The 24,667-nt window shown below is 45.1% G+C and overlaps 1 protein-coding gene and 1 long non-coding RNA gene across 2 annotated transcripts; one reads left to right on the top strand and one right to left on the bottom strand.

Annotated features, from left to right (window-relative positions):
• Nucleotides 1-2,028: 2,028 nt before the first annotated feature.
• On the bottom strand, nt 2,029-22,809 carry GRXCR1 (glutaredoxin and cysteine rich domain containing 1). Its single transcript, XM_087874974.1, has 4 exons — nt 22,261-22,809; nt 12,146-12,385; nt 3,889-3,954; nt 2,029-2,324 (listed from the first exon to the last, which is right to left on the bottom strand). Exons 1-4 carry the CDS (start codon nt 22,669-22,671, stop codon nt 2,145-2,147), a joined length of 897 nt encoding a protein of 298 aa, XP_087731100.1. The 5' UTR covers nt 22,672-22,809; the 3' UTR covers nt 2,029-2,144.
• On the top strand, nt 2,318-8,283 carry LOC148112726 (uncharacterized). Its single transcript, XR_015729184.1, has 3 exons — nt 2,318-2,508; nt 6,059-6,237; nt 7,498-8,283. It is a non-coding gene; the product is annotated as an uncharacterized LOC148112726 (long non-coding RNA).
• Nucleotides 22,810-24,667: the final 1,858 nt, after the last annotated feature.

The raw sequence follows: 24,667 nt of genomic DNA, 5'->3' as shown, positions 1-24,667 counted from the left end.
CAACTATTGATCTCCCTTGTTAGTCTTTTTGGAACTGCTGAAAAGACTGTATTGTTGACTGGAGACTATCTATCTATCTATCTATCTATCTATCTATCTATCTATCTATCTATCTATCTATCATCTATCTATCTATCTATCTATCTATCATCTATCTATCTATCTATCTATCTATCATCTATCTATCTATCTATCTATCTATCTATCTATCTATCTATCATCTATCTATCTACAATATCTACCGACCAGTATCTATCGATCGATCGATCGATCGATCAGTATCTATCTATCTATCTATCTATCTATCTATCTATCTATCTATCTATCACGTTCCATGTAGTGATTTCAGTACTAGGACGTGGTCAAAAAAAGGCAAGATGGCAGAAGAATTTAAAAAATAATTAAATTAAATGTGAAGGTTTTCCGTGTAAGAAAAGTGGCATTACTTTAGAAAGAATTTGTTGTGGGGGGTTCATAAATCTTTCAGGATGTCTGAAAACCTTTATTCAAGATAGGCCAGAAGCATTTTAAACCAGATCGATCTTTTCATAAACCTTCCTCCCCTCTCCCAAAATATCATCATTTACCAATTCAACACTCAGATGAGAAAAAAAGGGATATTGGGCGAAAGAGTCAGGGAGATGCTTAAAGAATTATTTCTCTAATTTTCATGACGGAAATCGTCTCGGGATGACAACACTCTTCTGTCTCTCCCGTGAATTATTTAAACTAAGCCGAGCAATCAAAATTTTCCCACCGTCTAAATTATTTAGGGCATAAATGTTTCCTGTTGAATGCTTTTGAGCTCGTATCCAAAGTGAGTAAAGTTAGCTTTTAGGCAAGAGGGTAGAAATTATACATGGAACATCTGTCGTTGTTTTGTGAAGGATGTGATGGAGAGGCATGAAAAGAAGCATTAGAAGTAGCAAAATCCATACGTGGTTACTCATTAACAAAACCCAACAGCTATGGAAAAAGGTCTGTTTTTAGCAATGATGGAGCAATGATGCTCCATCATTAGCAATGATGAAGAAAGGATAAATTTGGTTTGGTTTGATTTTTAGGAATAGCACTTAGATTTATGTACCGCTTCATAGTGCTTTTACAGCACCTCTCCGAGCGGTTTACAGAATCAGCCTCTTGCCCACAATAATCTGGGTCCTCATTTTACTGACTTGGGAAGGATGGGAGGCTGAGTCAACCTTGAGCCGGTCAGGACTGAACTCCTGGCAGTGGGCAGAGTCAGCCTGCAATGCTGCATTCTAACCACTGTGCCACCGTGGAAGGAAGGAAGGAAGGAAGGAAGGAAGGAAGGAAGGAAGGAAGGAAGGAAGGAAGGAAGGAAGGAAGGAAGGAAGGATGGAAAAGGATGGAAGGAGGGAGGGAGGGAAGGAAGGAAGGAAGGAAAAATAAGGAAAGAGGAGAAGGAAGAAGGAAGAAGAAAGGAGAAGGAAGAGGGAAGGAAAAAGAAGAAAAGGGAGGGAGGGAGGGAGGAAGGAAAAGGATGGAAGGAGGGAGGGAGGGAAGGAAAGAAGGAAGGAAAAATAAGGAAAGAGGAGAAGGAAGAAGAAAGGAGAATGAAGAGGCAAGAAAAAAGAAGAGAAGGAAGGAAGGAAGGAAGGAAGGAAGGAAGGAAGGAAGGAAGGAAGGATGGATGGAAAAGGATGGAAGGAGGGAGGGAGGGAAGAAAGGAAGGAAACATAAGGAAAGAGGAGAAGGAAGAAGAAAGGAGAATGAAGAGGCAAGAAAAAAGAAGAGAAGGAAAGAAGGAAGGAAGGAAGGAAGGAAGGAAGGAAGGAAGGAAGGAAGGAAGGAAGGAAGGAAGGAAAAGGATGGAAGGAGGGAGGGAGGGAAGGAAGGAAGGAAACATAAGGAAATAGGAGAAGGAAGAAGAAAGGAGAATGAAGAGGCAAGAAAAAAGAAGAGAAGGAAGGAAGGAAGGAAGGAAGGAAGGCAGGCTTCTCGTTTCCTTCAGTGTGGACTCCCTTTATATATATTACACAAACGAGCCGAATGGATTCAACTAAATAAACGTGGTGGCTTTTAATTTAAAAAAAATTGAGCATCACAAGCGGCTCTGTTGACATAACAAAATGAGGTTGTGCGTGTGGGTTTGGGTTGCGCGTGGGAGACGCAGGCCATTCTCAGCTCGTGCAGTTCTGGCAGCGTTGCAAGCCGTTCTCGTTGCATGCGGTGCACCTGAGGGCTTTGAAGGAGTCTGTAAAACGGTTCCGGAACATGGACATCTTGCTCCCATGGCACATCGAGCACGGAAGGAAACCGAAGCCCCCACAGGAGAGGCACTCGTGGGGGTGTTGAACTCTCTACAGGAACGGGAGGAAAAAAAGAACAATGGCATCTATTAGTGGCGTTAGACCAGTGGTGAAATCCTCCGTGGTTTGCCACTGCTTCGCTGCCCACGGATGTGTGGTGTGTGCCAAACGCACGCAGCACATGCACAGTGCGCGCCAGACACATGCTTCGCATGGGAAAAGGAGGCTTAAGAAGGTAAGTAGAACAGCGAGGGGGGAACAGCTGTGCCGCGCGATTTAGATTAGCTAGAAAGCCTGCTTTCTAGAGAATATAAATCGTGCGGCATAGCTGATCATCGGAAATACCAGTTCGAACGAACCTGTAGCTCTTTTTTTTACTACCAATTCACCCGAACTGGTAGCTTCTATTACTACCGGTTCACCCGATAACACAGGGGTGAAAAGCGAACCAGTAGCTTTTCACCCCTGCGTTAGACCCATGATCCTCAACCCTAGCAACTTTGAGATGGATGGATTTCAAGCCCCCCAAAATGGTGCAGTCCTTCGTGCTCTCTGAACTTCGTTGTTTTCCTGCAGAGATTTCATTAACCATGGGTGACATCATCAGTGCTAGAAGGGAATGAGATTTTTGGAGGGGAGGAGGAGGAGAGGAGGAGGAGGAGGAGGAGGAGGAGAGGAGGGGGAGGGAGGAGGAGGAAGAAGAGGAGGGGGAGGAGGAGAAGAGGAGGGGGGAGGAGGAGGAGGAGGAGAAGAGGAGGAGAGGAGGAGGAGAGGAGGAGGAGGAGAGGAGGAGGAGGAAGGAAGGAGGAGGAGAAGGAGGAGGAGGAAGAAGAAGAGGAGGGGGACGGGGAGAGGAGGAGGAGGAGGAAGAAGAGGAGGAGGAGGAGAATTGTTGGGCCCTTGGTACTCTCTGAGTTTGGTGGTTTACTTGTAGACGTTTCACTACCAACCCAGGTAACTTCATCAGCTGTAGAAGGGAGTGGGTTTTCCTCTAATTTTATAATCTAGGGGTTTCCTAGGAATGTTCTTGGTGATCCCTTGATTGGGCTGTTTGTTTATGACTTAGTTGTTGTTCTACGGTTGATCTTGATGTTCACCTCTGCTTATCTGGGTGTTGAGGAGGTACTCTGGTCTCTCTGTTTCCTTTCTGACTTTTTGGACTGTCTCTTTTGAATAGTGTGCAAATGTGGTTTACCTCTATGTGCCCGTTGATGGCCAATTTGTATGCTTGCCGGGTTTCCAAGAATTCTCTAGCATTTTTGGATTTAGCTTGATCTGGGATGCTCACAGCTTCCCCGTTGAAACCACGGTTAAATCTGGTTAACTAATGGTTAACTCCCAGAATTCTCCCACAGATCCCCAGCATAATAGCTGTATGCACCTATATTCTTACCAATCCATGGGAAAATTCAATAGTCTATCATTTTAAGGCAAATAATCATAGCAATTAGAGCACAAAGGGTAAAAAAAAATCTTTAAATGCTTTAGTAAAGATTTGTCTGGAGAAATCAAGTGGGCCTTTTGTATATATTTGGATCAATATAATGACACACTCTTGTGACGAGGAAATGTGAAGTTTTATTCCATATGGATTTTTGCTAAGCGCGTTAATTACCTCAATTTTGGTTAAGAGGTCCTGCAGTTTTCCCGATTCATTCATTGACAAAATTTTCTCGGCACCCTAGAAGGAAAAAAGCAAAAACTATTTAGTTGGTGTGGCTAGGTGTTCTGACCCAGCCTTAGCAGAAACAAGAAACAGACTCCTTCTCTCGAAAAAAACCCTCTTGATTTATCTTCAGTGAATGAATGGCATTCACACACCAAAAAGTCCAAGCAAGAGTCCTGCAAAGAGTTAAATACAGAAACAAACCTTATCAGTTCCTTGCGATAATTGCCAGGCTGTGAGCTCCCGGCCGAAAAGCTGCAAATTAAGTTTGTCTGGAAAGCAGTCTTTGATGCACAAAACCATCCATGGTTTTGGGGTGAAGTACCACCAGTACGCTGATGACACCCAGCTGTACATCTCCACCCCAGACAACCCAAACGATGCCCTTGAAGTGATGTCCCGGTGCCTGGAGGCCGTGCGGATCTGGATGGGGAGGAATAGGCTCAGGCTCAATCCATCCAAGACCGAGTGGCTGTGGTTTCCGACGTCCCGATATAGTCAGTTGGTGCCATCACTGACTATTGGGGGCAAATCATTGGCCCCCATGGAGAGGGCACGCAACTTGGGTGTCCTCCTGGATTCACGGCTGTCTTTAGAAGAGCACTTGACGGCCGTGACCGGGAGGATTTTTCATCAGGTTCGACTGATTCGCCAGTTGCGTCCCTTTCTGGATCGGGACTCCTTACGCACAGTCATTCATGCCCTCGTCACCTCCTGCCTGGACTATTGTAACACTCTCTACATGGGGCTCCCCTTGAGGAGCACCCGGAGGCTCCAACTGTCACAGAGTGCGGCCGCGTGGGTGGTAATGGGAGCGACATGGTGCTCCCATGTAACACCCCTCCTGCGCGAGCTGCACTGGCTCCCGGGGGTCTTCCGGGTGAGCTTCAAGGTTTTGGTTACCACCTTTAAAGCGCTCCATGGCTCAGGACCTGGGTACTTGCGGGACCGCCTACTACCACCAATAGCCTCCCACCGGCTGGTACACTCTCATAGAGAGGAGCTCCTCTGGGTGCCGTCGGCCAAACAATGTCGACTGGCGGCCCCCAGGGGGAGAGCCTTCTCTGTGGGGGCACCTACTATCTGGAACGAGCTCCCCCCGGAGATACGGAGGATCCCGGATCTGCGCGCCTTCCGCCGCGCTCTAAAGACCTTTTTATTTCACCAGGCGGGCCTGGCCTAACTTTCTCCCTCTTTTTTAAAAGTTTTTTAAAATTTTAATTTTAATTTTAATATTTTTAATACTCAAAGTTTAAATTTGTTTTAAATTGATTGGGGTTTTAATCTACCTGGGCCAAACTATTTAATTCGATTTTATTTCTGCTTTTTAAATTTTGTATGTATGTATTTTATTGTTGGCTGTTCACCGCCCTGAGTCCTTCGGGAGTAGGGCGGTATACAAATCAAATAAAAGTAAAAGTAAAACACAATGAGCAAAATCTCCAGAAATATGAATGGTTGTCTCCTACAACAATCACTCCCTTTCCTTCTATTTATTCCCCAGCCAGGGAGGGGCCATTCAGCATCCACATGTACTTTGCTTCCTGAGTCAACTCCTTGTCTTCCATTGTTCCCCTCTCCTAACTGCTCTACGCATATGTGCATCTGGAACAGGCCCCAGCTATTCTTCCTCCTCACTCATCTCAGCCTCCAAAGGCAGCTGCCTCTCCGGTGGCTGGGAAATGTCGGACAGCCCTGGCTCTATCTCTGCGTCCGACACAGAACATCCATCAGAGCCTTCACCAGACTCCAGGACTGGCCCAAGTTCCTCCGCAACCTCCTCATTGTCTGAGTCTGCCGGCAGCTCTGCTGGCCGCTGGCAGGCCACAACAGTATGTGTGTACCTGACTGTGTGTGTGAGTAAGACACAGAGAGAGAAAGAGAGAGAAAGGTGGACGATGTTTACTTTTGAGAATTGAACAGAGAAAAGGAGAAACTCTTTTTGCAAAAAGTATTGGCATAAATCAACACTTTTTCCGTTATACCAAGTCAAGCCCGCTGAAGAAATAACATTTGTTTAAATAGTGCGACATGGGCATTGCCAAATGTACTTCTTGCTTTACTAAATATGCCTTTCTATCAAAACAGAGTTAAAACGTACTCTTTAATTTCTTCATAGACAGGTCGTCCTTGATTCAGGCTTCAATGGGGGCATGGCACAATGTCTCCTATACAGACTAGCCAACAGGTTGTGGCTGTGACACTTTTTGAAGACGCCTTGGAAACAAAGCCATTTCCCGCATCAAGGAAGACAACAATTTGTCCGGAATAGTATAAAGTCAGGCGTGGGATTCAGGGGTGGGTTCTAAATTTTTTTACTACCGGTTCTGTGGGTGTGGCTTATTTTGTGGGTGTGGCTTGGAGAGCATGTGACTAGGTGGGCATGGCTAGCTTGTCAGAGCCATTTCTGGAAGGTCCTCGCACTTACGACCAGTCCTCGCACTTACGGCCCGACTCATTTGTTTGCTTTTAACACTGATCAGCTGTAGGGCGGCCCTTTGAAGCCCCGCGGCAAGAGTTTAAACAGTTTTTTTTCCCTCTAGTCATCAGCTGGGACTCAGGAGGCAGCAATAGATTGGGGTTGGGACCAAATAAAAGGTAAGAATAATGTGGGGGGGGTGGGGGGAGGGCAGGGAGGGGAGAACCAGTTCAGTGACATCATATCGTCACCGCTACCGGCTCGGCCGAACCGGACTGAACCTGGAGGAACCCACCACTGGTGGGATTCAGCCAGTTCTAATTTTACATCTGGTTCGCTGAACTGGTAGTTGCGAGGACTGACTGGCCCTGCCCACCCCACCCCACCCCACCCCTCCCAGGAGTCTCCACACGGCCCATTTTGGATGCCAGGTAAGTGCAGCGCCCATGCGGAGGCTCTGGGAGGGCAAAAAATGGGCCTCCCGGAAGTTTCGGAAGTCTGGAAATGGGCTCGTTTCCAGTCTCCGGAGGGCCTCCTGAGTCTAGGGGTGGCCGTTTTCACCCTCCCGGAGGCTTGAAAAAAGCCTCCAGAGCTTGGGGAGGGGGAAAACGTCCCCCCGCACCATGGTGCAGGAGGCCGAGTAGGCCACGCCCACCATGGCCTACCCAGCAATCAGGCCGAGAACCAGTTGCTAAAATTTTTGAATCTCAACCCTGTATAAAGTCTCCTTCTCAAGCAGGAGGGGTGGACTACAGGACCTCCAAGGTCCCTTCGGATCCTGTTATTCTATGTTGTATGGAGGTGATGTGAAATTTAGCACCAGCAATGGTTAAGGGTCCAGAGATGAGCAAGTGCTAAGTTTGGAGACCCCAGATAGACAGTTCTCGGCTGCCCGGGATTGTATGGCCATCTCTTTTGAACTTCTTAGCTTCTCGTCTTAGCTAGGTCAGCTTCTGATGGCCAAGTTATTTTGCTTTGCTTTGCTTTTTAATTGCTCACAGCAGCCCTCAAGCTAAGAGTTAGCAGCCACTCCTAAAGCCTCAGTGGATATAGGAAGTATACAGCTACCACGGTCATTGCAAGTTTAATGAGCAAGCACCATCTGGTTCTCAGTCATTCTCTCGTGTTTTTTTCTCTAGGTACTTCCAATCATTCAAACTCGGAGCCCTCCCTTCAGTTCCAAGTTCTCAAGAACATCACCGGTTGCCTGGAAGGGCCAACAACTTTCAATCTTCTGCTGAAGAGTGAAGAGATTCCAACTGATGAGAATGTGATTCGGCAAATATTAGAATGTGCAGAAATGAATAGATTAACATTGGCTGTAAAGGAGAAGGAACAAACGGAATATTATATGACATGGGAGCTCTTTTATGGATGGTTGGAGAATACAAACAGAAGTTAGAAACAAATGGAGGTCAAGTGAAATGTAGAAAATATGTTTATTTTATTTTTATTTATTTTATTTTATTTCAAATTTATCTACCGCACCTTCTCCCGAGGGACTCAGGGCGGTGTACAGCCAGATAAAAACATACAATACAAACGTTAAAAACAATTAAAAGAATATATATTAATTTGGCCCCAGTTTAAAATGACAAACCAATTAAAAATATTTAAAAATATGTTAAGCCAGCCCGGCTTGCTGAAAAAAGAAAGTTTTGATGTTAAGATAGAGATGTAAACAATATGATGATTCTTACAAATATTATTGTTAAGACTATTGTGTTTAATGTTACTATTATATATTCCTTTTAGAAGATACGTTAAGAGGGAGAAATGAATAGGTTTATTATGCTTATTATTGTTATTATTATTATTAGATTAGAGAATTAATATCAGTGTAATGAATACCGTAAATTCTGATTGCACACAGATATTTGTACCCAGACGACACACTGTTTAATGGAAGATGAAATGTTCAAATTAAAAAATTAAAAAATATATATATAAAAAAAAAACTTTCAATCTTCTGCTGTGTTTTTGTTGTTGTTGTTGTTTTTGACAGATGGAAACTCGTTAAAGAGAGAAGCAACCTGGAATTAAGAAGAAACTTCCTAAAAGTGAGGACAATTAACCAGTGGAACTGCTTGCCACCAGAAGTTGTGGATGCTCCATCACTGGAGGTTTTTAAGAAGAGACTGGACAGTCACTTGTCTGAAATGGTGTAGGATCTCTTGTTTGAGCAGGGGGTTGGACTAGAAGACCTCCAAGGTCCCTCTATTCTGATTGAGAAATTGTAGCTTCTCTCTCTTGCTGTCTCTTCTCTTACTAGATGTGTATGGATGTGTAACTTGTATGTAAAAGAAAATATATATATAACTTTTTCGTAACTTACTCATTGGGTCTGCGTTCCTTTGGCAGAAAATCTAGACTGGATTTTGGATCAAATCAGCCAAGCTTTTATCTTATTAAATATGATTTCTAATAATCATGGCAGAAGAGAATTATTGCCTCTCTTTCAAGCTCATTATCTCTGCTGGACTCCCTTAAAATGCTTGCTTTCACTGTAAGAAAAGAAATAAGGTCCAATTTTTCTGCCTGATAATTGCTTTTAAAATTCTTTTTTTTTTTTTTTGTAATTTGATTCAATAATCAAAGATAGCAAAGGACTTGGCAGCTGAGTTTATTGTTCGATGCCATTATTTTTCCATCTAAAAAAAAGAAAAGAATTAGATGTATTTTCCAATAAGATGCATGTGTCATCGTCTATCTTTGATGGTTATTCCCGCTGGTTGAGTGGAAAGATTTCTGTCAAATATCTATTGTGCCTATCTATTCTCCTTAACTGTCCTCTTTGCCGGCCTCTTTCGCCCCTCCCAGACCTTCTGAAAAATGAAGGACAGTAAACACAGTGCTGCGTTTTTTCTAAGTGCCTCCTTGCTCCTCTTCTTTCTGCTATTAGAATTTTAGTTGCCACCTAATGCTCCCTTCAAAAGCTCTTCAGATTAATTACACGTTAAGGAGGCTGAGGGAGGGAGGGAGGGAAGGGAAGGGAAGAGGAGGGAGGGAGGAGGATGGGAGGGAGGGAGGGAAGGAACGATGGAAGGAAGGGGAAGAGGAGGGAGGGAGGGATGGGGGAGAGAAGGAGGGAGGGAGGGAAGGAAAGACAGAAGGAAGGAAGGGGAAGAGGAGAGAGGGAGAGAGATGGTTGGGGGAGAGGGAGGGAGGGAAGGAAGGGGAAGAGGAGAGAGGAAGGGAGGGAGATGATTGGGAGAGAGGGGAGGGAGGGAGGGAAGGAAGGAAGGAAGGGGAAGAGGAGAGAGGGAGGGAGCGAGATGGTTGGGAGAGAGGGAAGGAAGGAAGGAAGGAAGGGGAAGAGGAGAGAGGGAGTGAGATGGCTGAGAGGGAGGGAGGGAAGGAAGGAAGGAAGGAAGGGGAAGAGGAGAGAGGGAGGGAGCGAGATGGTTGGGAGAGAGGGAAGGAAGGAAGGAAGGGGAAGAGGAGAGAGGGAGGGAGATGGTTGGGGGAGAGGGAGGGAAGGAAGGAAGGAAGGAAGGGGAAGAGGAGAGAGGGAGGGAAATGGTTGGGAGAGAGGGAGGGAAGGAAGGAAGGAAGGGGAGGAGGAGAGAGGGAGGGAGGGAGATGGTTGGGAGAGAGGGAGGGAGGGAAGGAAGGGGAGGAGGAGAGAGGGAGGGAGGGAGATGGTTGGGAGAGAGGGAGGGAGGGAAGGAAGGGGAAGAGGAGAGAGGGAGGGAGATGGTTGGGGGAGAGGGAGGGAGGGAGGGAAGGACGGAAGGAAGGGGAAGAGGAGAGAGGGAGCGAGATGGTTGAGAGGGAGGGAGGGAAGGAAGGAAGGAAGGGGAAGAGGAGAGAGGGAGGGAAATGGTTGGGAGAGAGGGAGGGAAGGAAGGAAGGAAGGGGAGGAGGAGAGAGGGAGGGAGGGAGATGGTTGGGAGAGAGGGAGGGAGGGAAGGAAGGGGAGGAGGAGAGAGGGAGGGAGGGAGATGGTTGGGAGAGAGGGAGGGAGGGAAGGAAGGGGAAGAGGAGAGAGGGAGGGAGATGGTTGGGGGAGAGGGAGGGAGGGAGGGAAGGACGGAAGGAAGGGGAAGAGGAGAGAGGGAGCGAGATGGTTGAGAGGGAGGGAGGGAAGGAAGGAAGGAAGGGGAAGAGGAGAGAGGGAGGGAGCGAGATGGTTGAGAGGGAGGGAGGGAGGGATGGAAGGAAGGAAGGAAGGAAGGAAGGAAGGAAGGGGAAGAGGAGAGAGGGAGGGAGCGAGATGGTTGAGAGGGAGGGAGGGAGGGATGGAAGGAAGGAAGGGGAGGAGGAGAGAGGAAGGGAGGAAGATCGTTGGGAGGGAGGGAGGGAGGATCCCTTTTCTCCCACCTGTTACCTCCAGGAGGTTTGTATAATCATGTGAAACGTCAACTCGCCTCCTATTTTTTTCTTTTTTAAAAAAAAAAAAACACCAAATAACCCAACCTCCAACCTCTTAGAGACCCAGGATTAACCATCCGTGCTTTCCTTGCGCCTCTCATCCGAAATCCTGCTTAGCAAACCCGTTGGACTAGATTTGAGGATTTCCACAAAGCTGATTTTTCTTGGCAGACCCAGATCCTGCTGCGTTGGGCCGGGACGGTCTTCCTCTTAGCGGGAACGGACAGCTCTGCTTAGCTTATTTTCTGAACGGGGGTCTTTAAATAATACCTTTCCTCCCCTAAACCGGTCGAGCATGAAATTACGTTGCATATTGTATCATCTTCCTCCATCCTTTCAGTAATTTCAACCCAAGTCCCCTTTTTATGTAACCTTCCAGCAAATTGACATAAAATAAAAACGTTATATTCTTTTCCCAGCAGAGGGCGCAATTCGTTTTCAGATATGACCGCAGAAGATAGGGGGCAGAAACAGTTTATTTCTTTCAAAGATTTCTCTTTTTTTTTTTTTAACCTTGCCTTTATTATTCTTATAAATAAATCCAGGCGACGAACATACCCCTAGGGGAGAGCTTAGGGAAGTTAATATTACAGGTAGTCCTCGACTTACGACAATTCGTTTAGTGACCGTTCAAAGTCACAACGGACCTGAAAAACGTGACTTAGGACCGGTTTTTGAACTTACGATCTTTGCAGCATCCCCATTGATCAGGTGATCAAAATTGGCAGCCGGTTCATATTTACGACAGCCGCCGTATCCCAGGGTCATGTGATCAAAATTCAGACATGTGGCAAACCGACGCGTACTTATTGCAGGGGATCCCCTTTTGCGGCCTTCTGGCAAGCAAAGTCAACGGGGAGGCCGGATTCATTTAACAACCAAAATACTAACTTAACCACTGCAACGATTCGCTTAACAACAGGGGCAAGAAAAGTCTTACCATGGGACACAGCTCACTCGGCGAACGTCTCACTTAACTAAATAAATTTTGGACCGTAAGCCAAGGACTACCTATGTATGCTATTCAAATTTTTTTACTACCGGTTCTGTGGGCGTGGCTTGGTGGGTGTGGCTTGGTGGGCGTGGCAGGGGAAGGATACTGTAAAATCTCCATTCCCTCCCAACTCCAGGGGAAAGTTACTGCAAAATCCCCATTTCCTCCGGATCAGCTGGGATTCAGGAGGCAGAGAATAGATGGGGGCGAGGCCAGTCAGAATTTTTACTACCGGTTCTCCGAACTACTCAAAATTTCCGCTACCAGTTCGCCCGAACTGGTCAGAACCTGCTGAAACCCACCTCTGATGCTATCTCTTTCTCCTGTGTGCATCCCTTTGGTTTCTCATGCTTTCAGGTTTAAAATCTGCAGGCAGACACACATAATCTCAACAATGTCTCAATAAGGCACTTACTTACCCCCAGATACTGGCCTTCGATGAAGGCAACGGGGACCGAGGGAGCTTCTCCCAGTTTTCGGCACCTCTCGCCGAGTTCCTTCCCGTAGTCTCCGTTCAACGCAATGTTTTTCTCTTCAAATTTCACCCGGTGGTTTTGGAAGATCTTCCGAACTAATTCGCATCTTTCGAAAGTCGTTCTCACCACCCGGAGGCTGGTGGTGTAAATGACGATGCGTCCGTTTTCCAAAACAGACGATAACTGCAAACATAAAAGAGACAGAGAGATGAGAGAGAGAGAGATGAGAGAGAGAGAAAGAGATGATAGATAGATAGATAGATAGATAGATAGATAGATAGATAGATAGATAGATAGATAGATAGATAGATAGATAGATAGATATGAGAGAGAGAGAGATGAGAGAGAAATAGTGATTAGAGAGAGAGAGAGAGAAATAGAGATGATATATATATATAGAAAGAGAGATGAGAGAGAGAGAGTTTATATATATAGCGAGAGAGAGAGAGAGAGATGAGAGAGAGAGAAATAGAGATGAGAGAGAGATGAGAGAGATAGAAATAGAGATTAGAGAGAGAGAGAAATAGAGATGATATATATATAGAGAGAGATGAGAGAGAGAGATGAGAGAGATTTTATATATATATATATATAGAGAGAGAGAGAGAGAGAGATGAGAGATGAGAGAAATAGAGATGAGAGAGAGAGATGAGAGAGATTTTATATATATATATAGAGAGAGAGAGATGAGAGAGAGAAATAGATGAGAGAGAGAGAAATGAGAGAGAGATGAGAGAGAGACAGAGAGAAATAGAGATGAGAGAGAGAGAGAAATAGAGATGAGAGAGAGAGATGAGAGAGATTTTATATATATATATAGCGAGCGAGAGAGAGAGATGAGAGAGAGAAATAGATGAGAGAGAGAGAGATAAGAGAGATTTTATATAGAGAGAGAGAGTGAGAGAAAGATGAGAGAGAGAAATAGAGATTAGAGAGAGAGAAAAAGATGAGAGAGAGAAACAGAGATGAGAGAGAGAGATAGAAATAGAGATTAGAGAGAGAGACAGAGATTTGTTAAGAGAGTTTTGCCCTCATTTTAGAACCTTCCTTGCCACAGTCATTAAGCGAATCAGCACAGGTCTTCAATTAGTTACAAGGCGGTTAAGGGAATCTGGCTTTCCCCCTTGTTGGAAAGTTGCAAAAGGGGATCACTTGACATTGGGACACTGTGTCCGTCATAAATGTGAATCTAGTTGTCAACCATCTGAATTTTGATCATTTACAAACCATGGAAGATGGTTGGGAGGGAGGGAGGGAGAAAAGAAGGGGGAGGAGGAAGGAAGATGGTTGGGAGGGAGGAAGATGTGAGGGAGGGAGGGAGGGAGGGAGAAAGGAGGGAGGGAGGGAGGGAGAGAAAAAAGAAGATAGATGGGAGGAAGGGGGGAAAGGAGGGAAGGAGGGAGGAAAGAAGGAAGGAAGGAAGGGAGAAGAGAGGGAGAAAAGAAGGGAGGGTGGGAGGGAGAAAAGAAGAAAGGTGAGAGGGAAGGAAAGGAAGGGGAAAGGGAAGGGGAGGTGCCATTGTGTACAAGTTGTTGCAGTCACAATTCTCAAACCTTGTGCAAATTTAAGTAGATGCCAATCTCCCTTATAGAGTGTCACCAAAGGCGAAATATGAAATTTTATTTGTTTGGTTTCTATTCTTCTTTCTAACCTAATTAGCACTCTCAAAGTAGTGAATGCAATTTTCACAATTTCAGTAACAGAAATCCATTAACAGCCTAAAACAACAGGTACAAACACAGCCAGCTGCTGCATATATTTATATATAAATTTAGTTATTTATAAAATTGCCAAGGAGGTGTCTTTTAACCTCAGAATAACATTCCTTTAGCTGAATGAAGCTTTAAAAACGTTGAATCTGTGCCACGGCAAACCAATCTATCCAACAGGAAAGAAAAATAGAGCAGAAGTAATGATATTCGAAACCAACCTTTTGTAAAGATAAGCAGGTTAGAAAAAAAGTTTAAGGACCTTAAACTGAATTAAAAAGAGAAGCTGGTGTCCTCTTATCAAGAAGCCGTGTGCTCTGTTCTTATCAAGCTAATCTCCAGAAAAGATTTCCAGAACAAACTTAGTTTTCAAACACGTTGATGCTAGAAGGGAGCTAGCTGAGTCCAAAACCTTACGACAAAGATGGAGAAATATATTTTACCTTGCTACATGCAGTCAGGTACGAAATATCACACTGAATGAAGGGAAGGAGGGAGGGAGGGAGGAAAGAAAGTTAAGGGGGAAAAGGGAAGGAGGAAGGAAGATGGGAAGGAGGGAGGGAGGGAGGGAGGGAGGGAGGGAGGGAGGGAGGGAGGGAGGGAGGGAGGGAGGAAGGAAGGAAGGAAGGAAGGTTAAGGGGAAGAGGGAAGTAGGAAAGAAGGAAAGAAGGAAAGAAGGAAAGGGAAAGAGGAAGGAGGAACCATGTTGCCAACTGAACAACAGCCGAGTTTCATTTGACAAGGAAAGTCATCAAATGGGGCCAAACTCGCTTAGTGTCAACTCGCAAAGCATCCCTGGCCTGCTCTCGAGTTGCCATAGGCAAGGGGGATGGGAAACCGACGAAGCAGTATGGCAATCAAAGACAGGAGTACCTTCCAGACATATCTTTCTCAAGGCTGTCTCCCAGGGTTACCCACAGCAGCCGGAGGGGAGTGATCTCTACAACCCACAAAATTGCTCCATTGGCGAATATGATTGATGACACACCCTGGGGGAAGGGGGGGAAACAGGGTCATGATTGGGGCCGTAAATTACGTGGGGTCAGAGCTGGCTTTATTTTGGAACGTGCCGACCTGAAGCTCCTAATAAATAACTGGATTTCTTTCGAAGCTTGGCTCGAGGCTCGTGATTTAATGAGGGCATCCATCGGAACCCTTAGCACATTTCTCCCTTAACAACATAAATGTGGGGCTCAACTGTGGTTGTACGTCGAGGACTATCTGTATTTATCCTTATCTGAGGAGGGGAAGAGTGGATGGCTCTAGGAGTGGGCTTCAAAAATTTTAGCAGGGGGTTCTCTGCCCGGTTGCTGGGTGGGCGTGGCCATGGTGGGCACGGCCTAGTCAGACTCCTGCATCACGGTGGAGGGAGTGTTTTTGCCCTCCCCGGGCTCCGGAGGCTTTCCTCGAACCTCCAGGAGGGCGAAAACGGCCTCCCCAGGCTCCGGAGGCCCTCTGGAGGCCAGAAACGGGCCCATTTCCAGCCTTACCGAACTTCCAGTAGGCCTGTTTTTGCCCTCCCCGAGCCTCCGCGTGTGTCCTGCACTTACCTGCATCCAAAACGGGCCGCATGGGGACTCCTGGGAGGAGCGGGGCGGGGTGGGAGGGGCCAGCCAGGTGTGGGATTTAGGGGTTCTCCAAATTGCACAGAATCTTAGCTACAGATTCTCCCGAACCCCCAGCATCCCAGCCCTGGGTGGCTCCGTCTTGAAGCAGCAAGAGAGATTCGTTTCAAGAAAGGTTGGAAAAGGCGCTTGAATTATTTGCGTGAATTTTTTGGGGGGGTTAATTCTTTATTAATGTAGCCTCCCAGCATTTTCACAGACACGAAGGCAAAGGCTGCAGGCCCTTCCTTGGCCGGGAAAAAACCGAGAGTTTAAATAAGGTTGAGGTTTAATTAATTATGTATCGGGGATCTTTTATTCGTAGCCCTTAGTTTAGATGAGGACATATGCTAATTATCCTAAGAGGCGTCATTCCAAGAAGGGGTTTTTTTAAAAAAAAAAATGCATTGTTTTTATTTACTGCCTGATTTCTTCAGCAATCCAAATGAATAGTCCAAGGGGGGAAGGAGAGACGGGGAAGTGGGGGGAAAAGGATGAATTATTAAGACTTCTGGATGGGAAATATACTTCTCTCCAGAGTCCATTTGATGTGCATTTTCTTGGCTTCGGGGCGAGCATTTTTATTCACGCAGTTCGACGTACCCATGGGCGTAATAAAGCATCTATATTTCATGGTCACATACTCTGCCATCTCGGATTTCCAACACACTTGCCGAGGATTTTCAAAAACAGAAAATAGAGATTTGTAGCAGCCTCAGAATAACAGAGTGGGAAGGGGCCTTGAAGGTCATCTCGTCCAACCCCCTGCTATGGGAAATAGGAAACCCTATACCGTTTCAGACACATGGTTGTCCAATCTCTTCTTTAAAATTTCCAGTGGTGGAAAATTCACAACTTCTGGAGGCAAGTTGTTCCACTGATTAATTGTTCTGTCAGGAAGTTTCTCCTTAGTTCCAGGTTGCTTCTCTCCTTGATGAGTTTCCATCCGTTGCTTCTTGTCCTACGTTCAGGTGCTTTGGAGAATAGCTTGACCCATTCTTCTTTGGGGCAGCCCCTGAGATATTGGAACACTGCTATCATGTCTCCCCTAGTCCTTCTCTTTATTAAATTAGATATACCCGATTCATAAAACATAGAATAATAGAGTTGGAAGGGACCTTGGAGGTCTTCTAGTCCAACCCCCTGCTCAGGCAGGAGACCCTCTACCAGTGGTGGGATTCAGCCAGTTCGCACTTATTCGGGAGAACCGGCTGTTAACTTTCTAAGCAGTTCGGATAACCGGTTGTTGGAAGAAATCTTATTTTGTTTTTTTCCACTTTACAGGACTAATCCTGTAAGGAAGTCAGGAAGGAAACATTCTGGTGGTGTTTCTAGCCTAATCTTTATTGCCCTGCTTACAGAAACTGCCTCTCCGGTTAACCCTTGTTACATTGTAACAGCTAAGGCAAAGCGCCCATCGACGCGAGTGACGTTGAGTTGGCCATGCCCACACGGTCACATGACCACCGAGCCACGCCTACCCAGCTGGTCATTAGGGCAGAGAACTGGTTGTTAAATTATTTGAATCCCACCACTGCCCTATACCATTTCAGACAAATGGTTCTCCAATCTCTTCTTGAAAACTTTCAGTGTTGGAGCACCCATAACTTCTGAAGACAAGTTGTTCCACTGATTAATTGTTTTAATTGTCAGGAAGTTTCTCCTTAATTCCAGGTTGCTTCTCTCCTTGATTAGTCTCCATCCATTGAATCAGAATAGAGCTGGAAGGGACCTTGGAGGTCTTCTAGTCCAGCCCCCTGATCAAGCAGGAGAACCTATACCATTTCAGACAAGTGACTGTCCAGTCTCTTCTTGAAACCCTCTCCCTCTTCTTTGTCACAGTCCCTGAAATATTGGAAGACTGCTCTCATGTCACCCCTAGTCCTTCTTTTCATTAGACTAGACATCCCCAATTCCAGCAAGAAGGAATCTGCATTTCAAAAATGAGCCTGAGTGGTGTAGAAGGCTAATGCCTCCTACTAAGGCAGCATTTAACATCCAGCTGCCTGCAATTACTGCGAGTTCAGTTCTCACCAGGCTCAAGGTCGACTCAGCCTTCCATCCTTTCTAAGGTGGGTAAAATGAGGACCCGGTTTGTGGGGGCAATAAGCTGACTTTGTATAAATATACAAAAGGATGAAGGCTATTGCTTAACGCATTGTAAGCCGCCCTGAGTCTCCAGAGAAGAGCGGCATATAAAAATAAATAAATAAATAAAAAATGAAGTCTGGCTAATTATGAATGGTCAAACAAGGGGCAATTCCAAATTTCTGCTAACAAATGCTCAGTCCTGCACATTGGCAATAGAAATAAGAACATCAAATATTTGCTGGCCAGAAACGATCTAAAAGTTGACCCACACTCTGTCAAGGACCTAGGACAGTGATGGCTAACCTTTTCGCCATCGCATGCCAGGAGGGGGGGAGGGGGGAGGTAGCGCACACGTGCCCACACCCATAACTCTATGTGTCCCGCGCATTCGCGTGCGCCCCCCTCCCCCCACCCGCTCCTGGCACGTGATGGCCCGGTAGGCCCATTTTTCTTTCTCACCTGGCTCCTCCGGCGGGGTGGGGAAGGTTGTTTTTGCCCTCCCCAGACTCCTAGAGAAGCCCTGGAGGCTGGAAACAGCAAAAAACAGACCTTCCGGTCCCACCGGAAGTTGTTAAACGGGCTGTTTTCGGCCTTTGGAGGACCTCCGGGGGGGGTGGGGAAGGCTGTTTTTGCCCTCCCCAGACTCTTAGAGAAACCCTGGAGGCTGGTGAGAAAGAAATACAGGCCTTCCTCTCTCCCCACCAGGCCCTCTGGAGGCCACTACTTCTGGTGGGCCCAGAAGACCTGAAAATCAGCTGGCTGGCGCGCGCATGCACGCCGGAGCTGAGCTCGTGTGCCCACTGATACGACTTCACATGCCACCTGTGGCATGTGTGCTATAAGTTCACCAACACGGATCTAGGAGTACTCATTTCAAAAGATCTAAGCCCCAGAGCTCACTGTTAACATCATTGCAAAAAAAGGCATTAAGAGTTGTCAATTTTATTTTACAAAGTTTTCTCTCTGGTAACGCTATACTTCAAACTAGGGCCTACAAAACCTTTGCCAGACCTATCCTTGAATGTTGCTCACCTGTCTGGAACCAACACTGTATTTCGGACATTGATACATTAGAGATGGCCCAGAGGTATTTGACTAGAAGAGTACTCAGATCCTCTGCTCGGAATAAAATCCCCTGAGTCTCTGAGAATGTTAAGCAACTTTCTCAAACAGCGAGATTCGAAGATGTCGTCCAGGGCTGGTAGCTGGAGCCCGATGATATTTTGGGCATAAAATTATTTATTTCCTTTTATCTGTGTCCATGTCCAATTCTATACTGTTACTTGTTTCTTTGTACTTGTTGACAAATAAATAAATAAATAAAATAAATAAATAATTAAGTCTCAGTTATTTGGGAGCTGAAAGACAAATAGCAAAATCCCAACACTGCATAACTATTAGAGGAAAATCCACTTTTCTGCTGAAGAGGGATAGGAATGCAATTTCCTGCTGCTTGGATAGAGGTGAATTACCATGAGGACTACCGTCCTGGAGCCTTATCCTCCATCTTATAACCAAAAACCAAAGGAAAAAGATCAGCCCACGGTGGTTATGTCACCTTTTTTCCACGCTTTTTAGTTCTTCAGTTCACACCCGGAGGATGTCGAAAGGTGTTGTCCTGGCAACCACGTCACAGAAAGATGAAGGGGAAGGGGTCGCCATAGCAACCTTTCCTCCACTTCAGACATCAGGGGGAAAGCCTGAGGAGATAAATCACCTCACAGGCAACGGAACCACTTTCTAGGAAGATCAAAAAGCCCGTTTTTCTACATCTACTTTTGTCAAAAGCGAGATGTTTTATTTTTTTCCGTGGAAGGAGGGGAAAAAAATCTGCCATTCCGAAAAGCAGAGAAGAATCTGGAAGACTTTTCAGAAATTTATCCTTTGACTTTCCTTTTTCCTTTCATGTCTGATGTCAGAGTTGTGGTTCCTAAGTGTCCTGCTGGTGGAAAAAGACACACACAAATCTCTAAGTAGCCTCGGGTAAAGGTAAAGGTTCCCCTCGCACATGTGTGCTGGTCGTTCCCGACTCTAGGGGGCGGTGCTCATCTCTGTTTCAAAGCCGAAGAGCCAGCGCTGTCCGAAGACGTCTCCGTGGTCATGTGGCCGGCGTGACTCAATGCCAAAGGCACACAGAACACTGTTCCCTTCCCGCCAAAGGTGGTCCCTATTTTTCTACTTGCATTTTTTACGTGCTTTCGAACTGCTAGGTTGGCAGAAGCTGGGACAAGTCACGGGAGCTCACCCTGTTACGCGGCACTAGGGATTCAAACCGCTGAACTGCCGACCTTTCGATCAACAAGCTCAGCGTCTTAGCTACTGAGTCACCGTGTCCTCAACAAATGGCCTCAATAACCCCCTAAAAAGGATGCAAATGACCAGCAGTTTTCAAGGAGTATAAATCCTCCCATTCCCCACCCTTCAGTCAGAGCTGAAGAAGCTTCTTGGATGAGAAGCGAATGTCAACTCGGAAAGATTTCCTGACCTGTTCCCCTAGGCCGGGGAATGGGGAATCGCGCCTCGCAGCTGCATTGAGGGATTCGAACCTCAGTCAAAACAAAACACATCCTAGCCGACCGAAGTCAAGGCCATTTCCACGGAGACTTCTATGACCCGCGAAATTGCATCTAGGCACTGAGCCACCGCATCCCACATACGTTGCTTTACCTTGTATTAAAAAATCCTCTGTCAATAATAATAATAATAATAATAATAATAATAATAATAATAATAATAATAATAATGACAAATTTTAAAGACAACTAAAACAAAAGCAGAATATAAGAAAGAAATAATTGAGCAGCGAGCTGAAAATTGGAAACACAAAGCTCTGCATGGCCAATACTTGAAAAGTATTGAAGGCAAAGCTGACCAGAAACTAACTTGGAACTGGTTAAGATCAGGAGTACTGAAAAAAGAAACAGAAAGCTTTATTTTGGCAGCTCAAGAACAAGCCCTAGCCACAAACTGCATGAAGGCAAAAATTCAACATGTTACCACCAACAGCAAATGCCGCCTCTGCAATGAGAAAGAGGAGACAGTCGACCACCTGATGCAGCAAAATTTCACAAACTGACTACCTACAATGCCATGACCGCGTTGCTAAGATCATTCACTGGAAATTGTGCCAGAAGTTTGGATTTGAGTACAGCAAAAACCACTGGGAACATCAGGTTGAGAAAGTTTTAGAGAATGAGAAACTCAAGATCTTGTGGGTCTTTAGGATTCAGACTGACAGGCCCTTGGTCCACAACACACCTGACATAACAATAGTTGAAAAGAAAAAAGTATGGTTCATTGACATTGCAATACCTGGTGATGCACGGATTGAAGATAAGCAGCAAGAAAAAAATCACAAAGTACCGGGACTTGCAAATTGAAGTTGAGAGACTGTGGAAAAAGAAATTGTGTGTTGTCCCGATTGTAATTGGAGCCCCTGGAGCAATACCCAAAGGGCTACCCCGCTATTTAGAAATTCTAAATTTGCCAGACTTGAACATTTTGACTCTACAAAAAACCACCTTACTCGGAACAGCTTACATCCTCCGACGATACCTTAACAGTTCCTAGGTCCTTGGTTAGGACTCGAGCTGCTGAGCTATTAACCAGCCTCAAAGCTGTGAATCTCACTAAAGATTAACCAATAAATAATAATAATAATAATAATAATATGAACATAACAGGTCAGATATCATGGTTCTTGAGGGCCGAAGCGTACAGTTTATTGACATCGCGGTACCAGGAGACGCCAGAGTCGAAGAAAAAGAACTGGAAAAAAATCATGAAATATCGCGACCTGGTCATCGAAACTACACGGCTATGGATGAAACATGTCACGGTGATACCCATTGTCATCCGGGCACCATGTCCAAGAATCTTTCAAAATACATCAAGAAATTGCAGCTTCCTGCAATAACACCAGCGGAACTGCAAAAAACTGCGCTACTCGGAAAATGGTACATCTTAAGAAGGTACTTGGTTGATCCCTAGGACGCTGGCAGCAACTCCTATCAACCATTAGCGCCAGTCAATGGTATTTGTGACGCATTTTTGAATGTTCAGTTGACTGAGTTTCATATTTAATGAATAAAAGAGAAAACTATGAACAACAAATCAAAGAAATACATAAAGGTAGCCCTTGACTTACAACAATTCATTTAGTGACTGTTGAAAGTTACAGCATCACTGGAAAAGGTAACTTGTGACCGTTTTTCACACTTACGACCATTGAGGACCACCACCACCCCAATGGCCCCACAATTTGCATTCGAATGTTTGACAACTGATTCACATTTATGACGATCGCAGTGTCCCAGGGGTTAGGCGATCCGCTTTTGCGACCTTCTGACAAGCCAAGTCAACGGAGGGAAACCAGATTCACTTACGACAGTGTTACTAATTTAACAGCTGCAGCGGTTCACTGAAGAAACGTGGACGAGAAAAATGTCGTAAAGCGGGGCAAAACTCCCTCAACACGTGTCTCGCTTAGCAACATTGGGTTCCATTGTGGTCGTAAGTACACAAAAAATTAAAATACACAGCCGCTGAGGGGAAAAAAACTGACCCTAATTCACCAGGGGTGTGGGTTTGTGTTACACCTGAGAAGGGAAGCAGCGAAGGGGTGATTGCATAAAAGGAGAACTCGCCCACTTACCTCAAAGGCTTTGCTTAAGTTGTCGAAAAGGACCTGGCCAGCGCTGACTTTATGCTTCACTCCTCTGACCGTCCCGTTTTTGCTGAGGATGTTGATTTGTTTAGTGCCGAACCCTCTTTCTTTGGCGGCCCTCAGGAACGCGAACGTCTCGTCCATCTCCGTCTCGTTCTCATCGCCTTCCGAGCTGGCCTGTCCGTTGTTCTGTCCATCCGACTCGCTGAGGCGGCTGTTGGGGTCGCTTTCCGAGCTGCTGGTACACTCCGAATCCAAGGAGTCGGATGTTTCTCCATTGGTGTAGACCTCCTTCAGGATCCGTCCGCTGTGAGAAGACGCGATGCGAAATCTGACTTTCCTCGGCTGCCTCTGGCCCTCCGCCGGGGTGTTCTCCCTCGTCAACATTGTCCCATCCATTGACGGGAACCCGCTTACATCATCCCTGGTCTAGGTTGTCATTAGAGACGCCAGATCCTCACACTAATAACAATATCAAAGTTGTCTTCCAGTGACAGCAGGACGGCTGATAGGAAGCCACTGACTAAAGGAAACTGGACGCCTGAAACGTTCGAGCACCGTTCTGCCATGAATTATGGATGTCCCAGTGTGCTATGGTTACCTTTAAACGAACACCTGCAAAATGAGAACTTTCATTCAATATTAATGACCCAGGGTGTACTTTCCCTTCAGTGGAGGAAGCCGAATAATTCTGATTCTTTCTTTCTTTCTTTCTTTCTTTCTTTCTTTCTTTCTTTCTTTCTTTCTTTCTTTCTTTCTTTCTTTCTCTCTCTTTGTTTCTTTGTTTCTTTCCTTTCTTTCTTTCCTTCCTATCTTTTTTCTTTCCTATCTTTCTTTCTTTCCTATTTTTCTTTCCTATCTTTCTTTCTTTCCTATCTTTCTTTCTTTCTTTCTTTCTTTCTTTCTTTCCTCCTACCTTTCTTTCCTATCTTTCTTTCTTTCCTATCTTTCTTTCTTTCTTTCTTTCTTTCTCTTTCTTTCTTTCTTTCCTTTCTTTCTTTCCTTCCTATCTTTTTTCTTTCCTATCTTTCTTTCTTTCCTATTTTTCTTTCCTATCTTTCTTTCTTTCTTTCCTATCTTTCTTTCTTTCCTATTTTTCTTTCCTATCTTTCTTTCTTTTCTCCTACCTTTCTTTCTTTCCTATCTTTCTTTCTTTCCTACCTTTCTTTCTTTCCTATCTTTCTTTCCTATCTTTCTTTCTTTCTTTCTTTCCTATCTTTCTTTCTTTCTTTCCTATCTTTCTTTCTTTCCCATCTTTCTTTCTTTTTTTCTTTCTTTTCTTTCTTTCTTTTCTTTCTTTCTTTCCTTCCTTTCTTTCTTTCTTATCTTTCTTTTTTCCTATCTTTCTTTCTTTCCTATCTTTCTTTCTTTCCTATCTTTCTTTCTTTCTTTCTTTCTTAAAAAATATCAGAAATGTATCTCAGACACACATAGTACATCAGTTTTCATGGGTTTATGGGCAGGATACAAGAAATAAACGTGAAGAGATCGTGTGTAGGGTAATAGTGGATCCTCCCATCCCTTGAGGAGATCTGTATGAAAACAGGTGGCCGCGGGTGACCTACTACGCAGGGGGTCCTTGACTTACTACAGTTCATTGAGTGACCATTCAAAGTTACAACGGCAATGAAAAAAGTGAAAAGGATTTGCCAGTGACATCACTGTTGTCCTTGGGGGATGCTCAATTGGGGATGTTTTTCATGTCCCCAGCTGGAGCAAAGGACGAGCGCTCAACCCCGCCCCAGGCAGCTCTCGGGACTCAAACACGGACTTGCTAACCTCCTGCCCAGTGTCCCAACCAAGTGAGCAATTGTGTTCTTTTGGTCAGGTAGATATAATTGGAAAAGACGGTCCTTCAAATAACCTGGTCCAGGCCTATGTAAGGCTTTGAAGGTGAATTGAATTGGAACTGGAAGCTAATTCATCTAACTCAGGTCCTGCAAGAGAGGTGACTCACATGCCAATCTAGGTTTTGCACAAAACCTGTTCTGAACTAGCTCCCCAAACACGACAAACCCTCTGATGTGAATTCCAAAGATTCCTTTATTAGGAGTGCTGGAGGCCCTGGCAAAAAGTTTTCCTCGCAGGCTAACAAGTCCATCCGGCAGGGAGATGAATAATTGTCTGCCACATCGATCCATCTCCATCGCCTGCCTTAAGAACAATTTAAGATGTTGATATTTCAGTTCACTATGAATTCATATAGAATAGAATAGAATAGAATAGAATAGAATAGAATAGAATAGAATAGAATAGAATAGAATAGAATAGAATAGAATAGAATAGAATAGAAAATATGGAATGGAATGGAATGGAATGGAATGGAATAGAATAGAAAAAATGGAATGGAATGGAATGGAATGGAATGGAATGGAATGGAATAGAATAGAATAGA

This window comes from Pantherophis guttatus, chromosome 8, assembly GCF_059756535.1.
Source record: "Pantherophis guttatus breed Tessera chromosome 8, ASM5975653v1, whole genome shotgun sequence".
NCBI lineage: Eukaryota > Metazoa > Chordata > Lepidosauria > Squamata > Colubridae > Pantherophis > Pantherophis guttatus.
The sequence above is the reverse complement of the archived record's forward strand: the minus strand, read 5'-3'. Positions and strand labels throughout refer to the sequence as shown.

What these genes read in the sequence shown, in the direction of transcription:
- GRXCR1 (XM_087874974.1), bottom strand. Translation starts at nt 22,671, where the DNA reads ATGGATGGGACAATGTTGACGAGGGAGAACACCCCGGCGGAGGGCCAG. An exon ending in ACTTAAGCAAAGCCTTTGAG is followed by an intron (nt 12,386 to 22,260) that starts GTAAGTGGGCGA and finishes TTATGTTTGCAG; the next exon opens with TTATCGTCTGTTTTGGAAAA. An exon ending in ACCTCTTAACCAAAATTGAG is followed by an intron (nt 2,325 to 3,888) that starts GTAATTAACGCG and finishes CCGTTCCTGTAG; the next exon opens with AGAGTTCAACACCCCCACGA.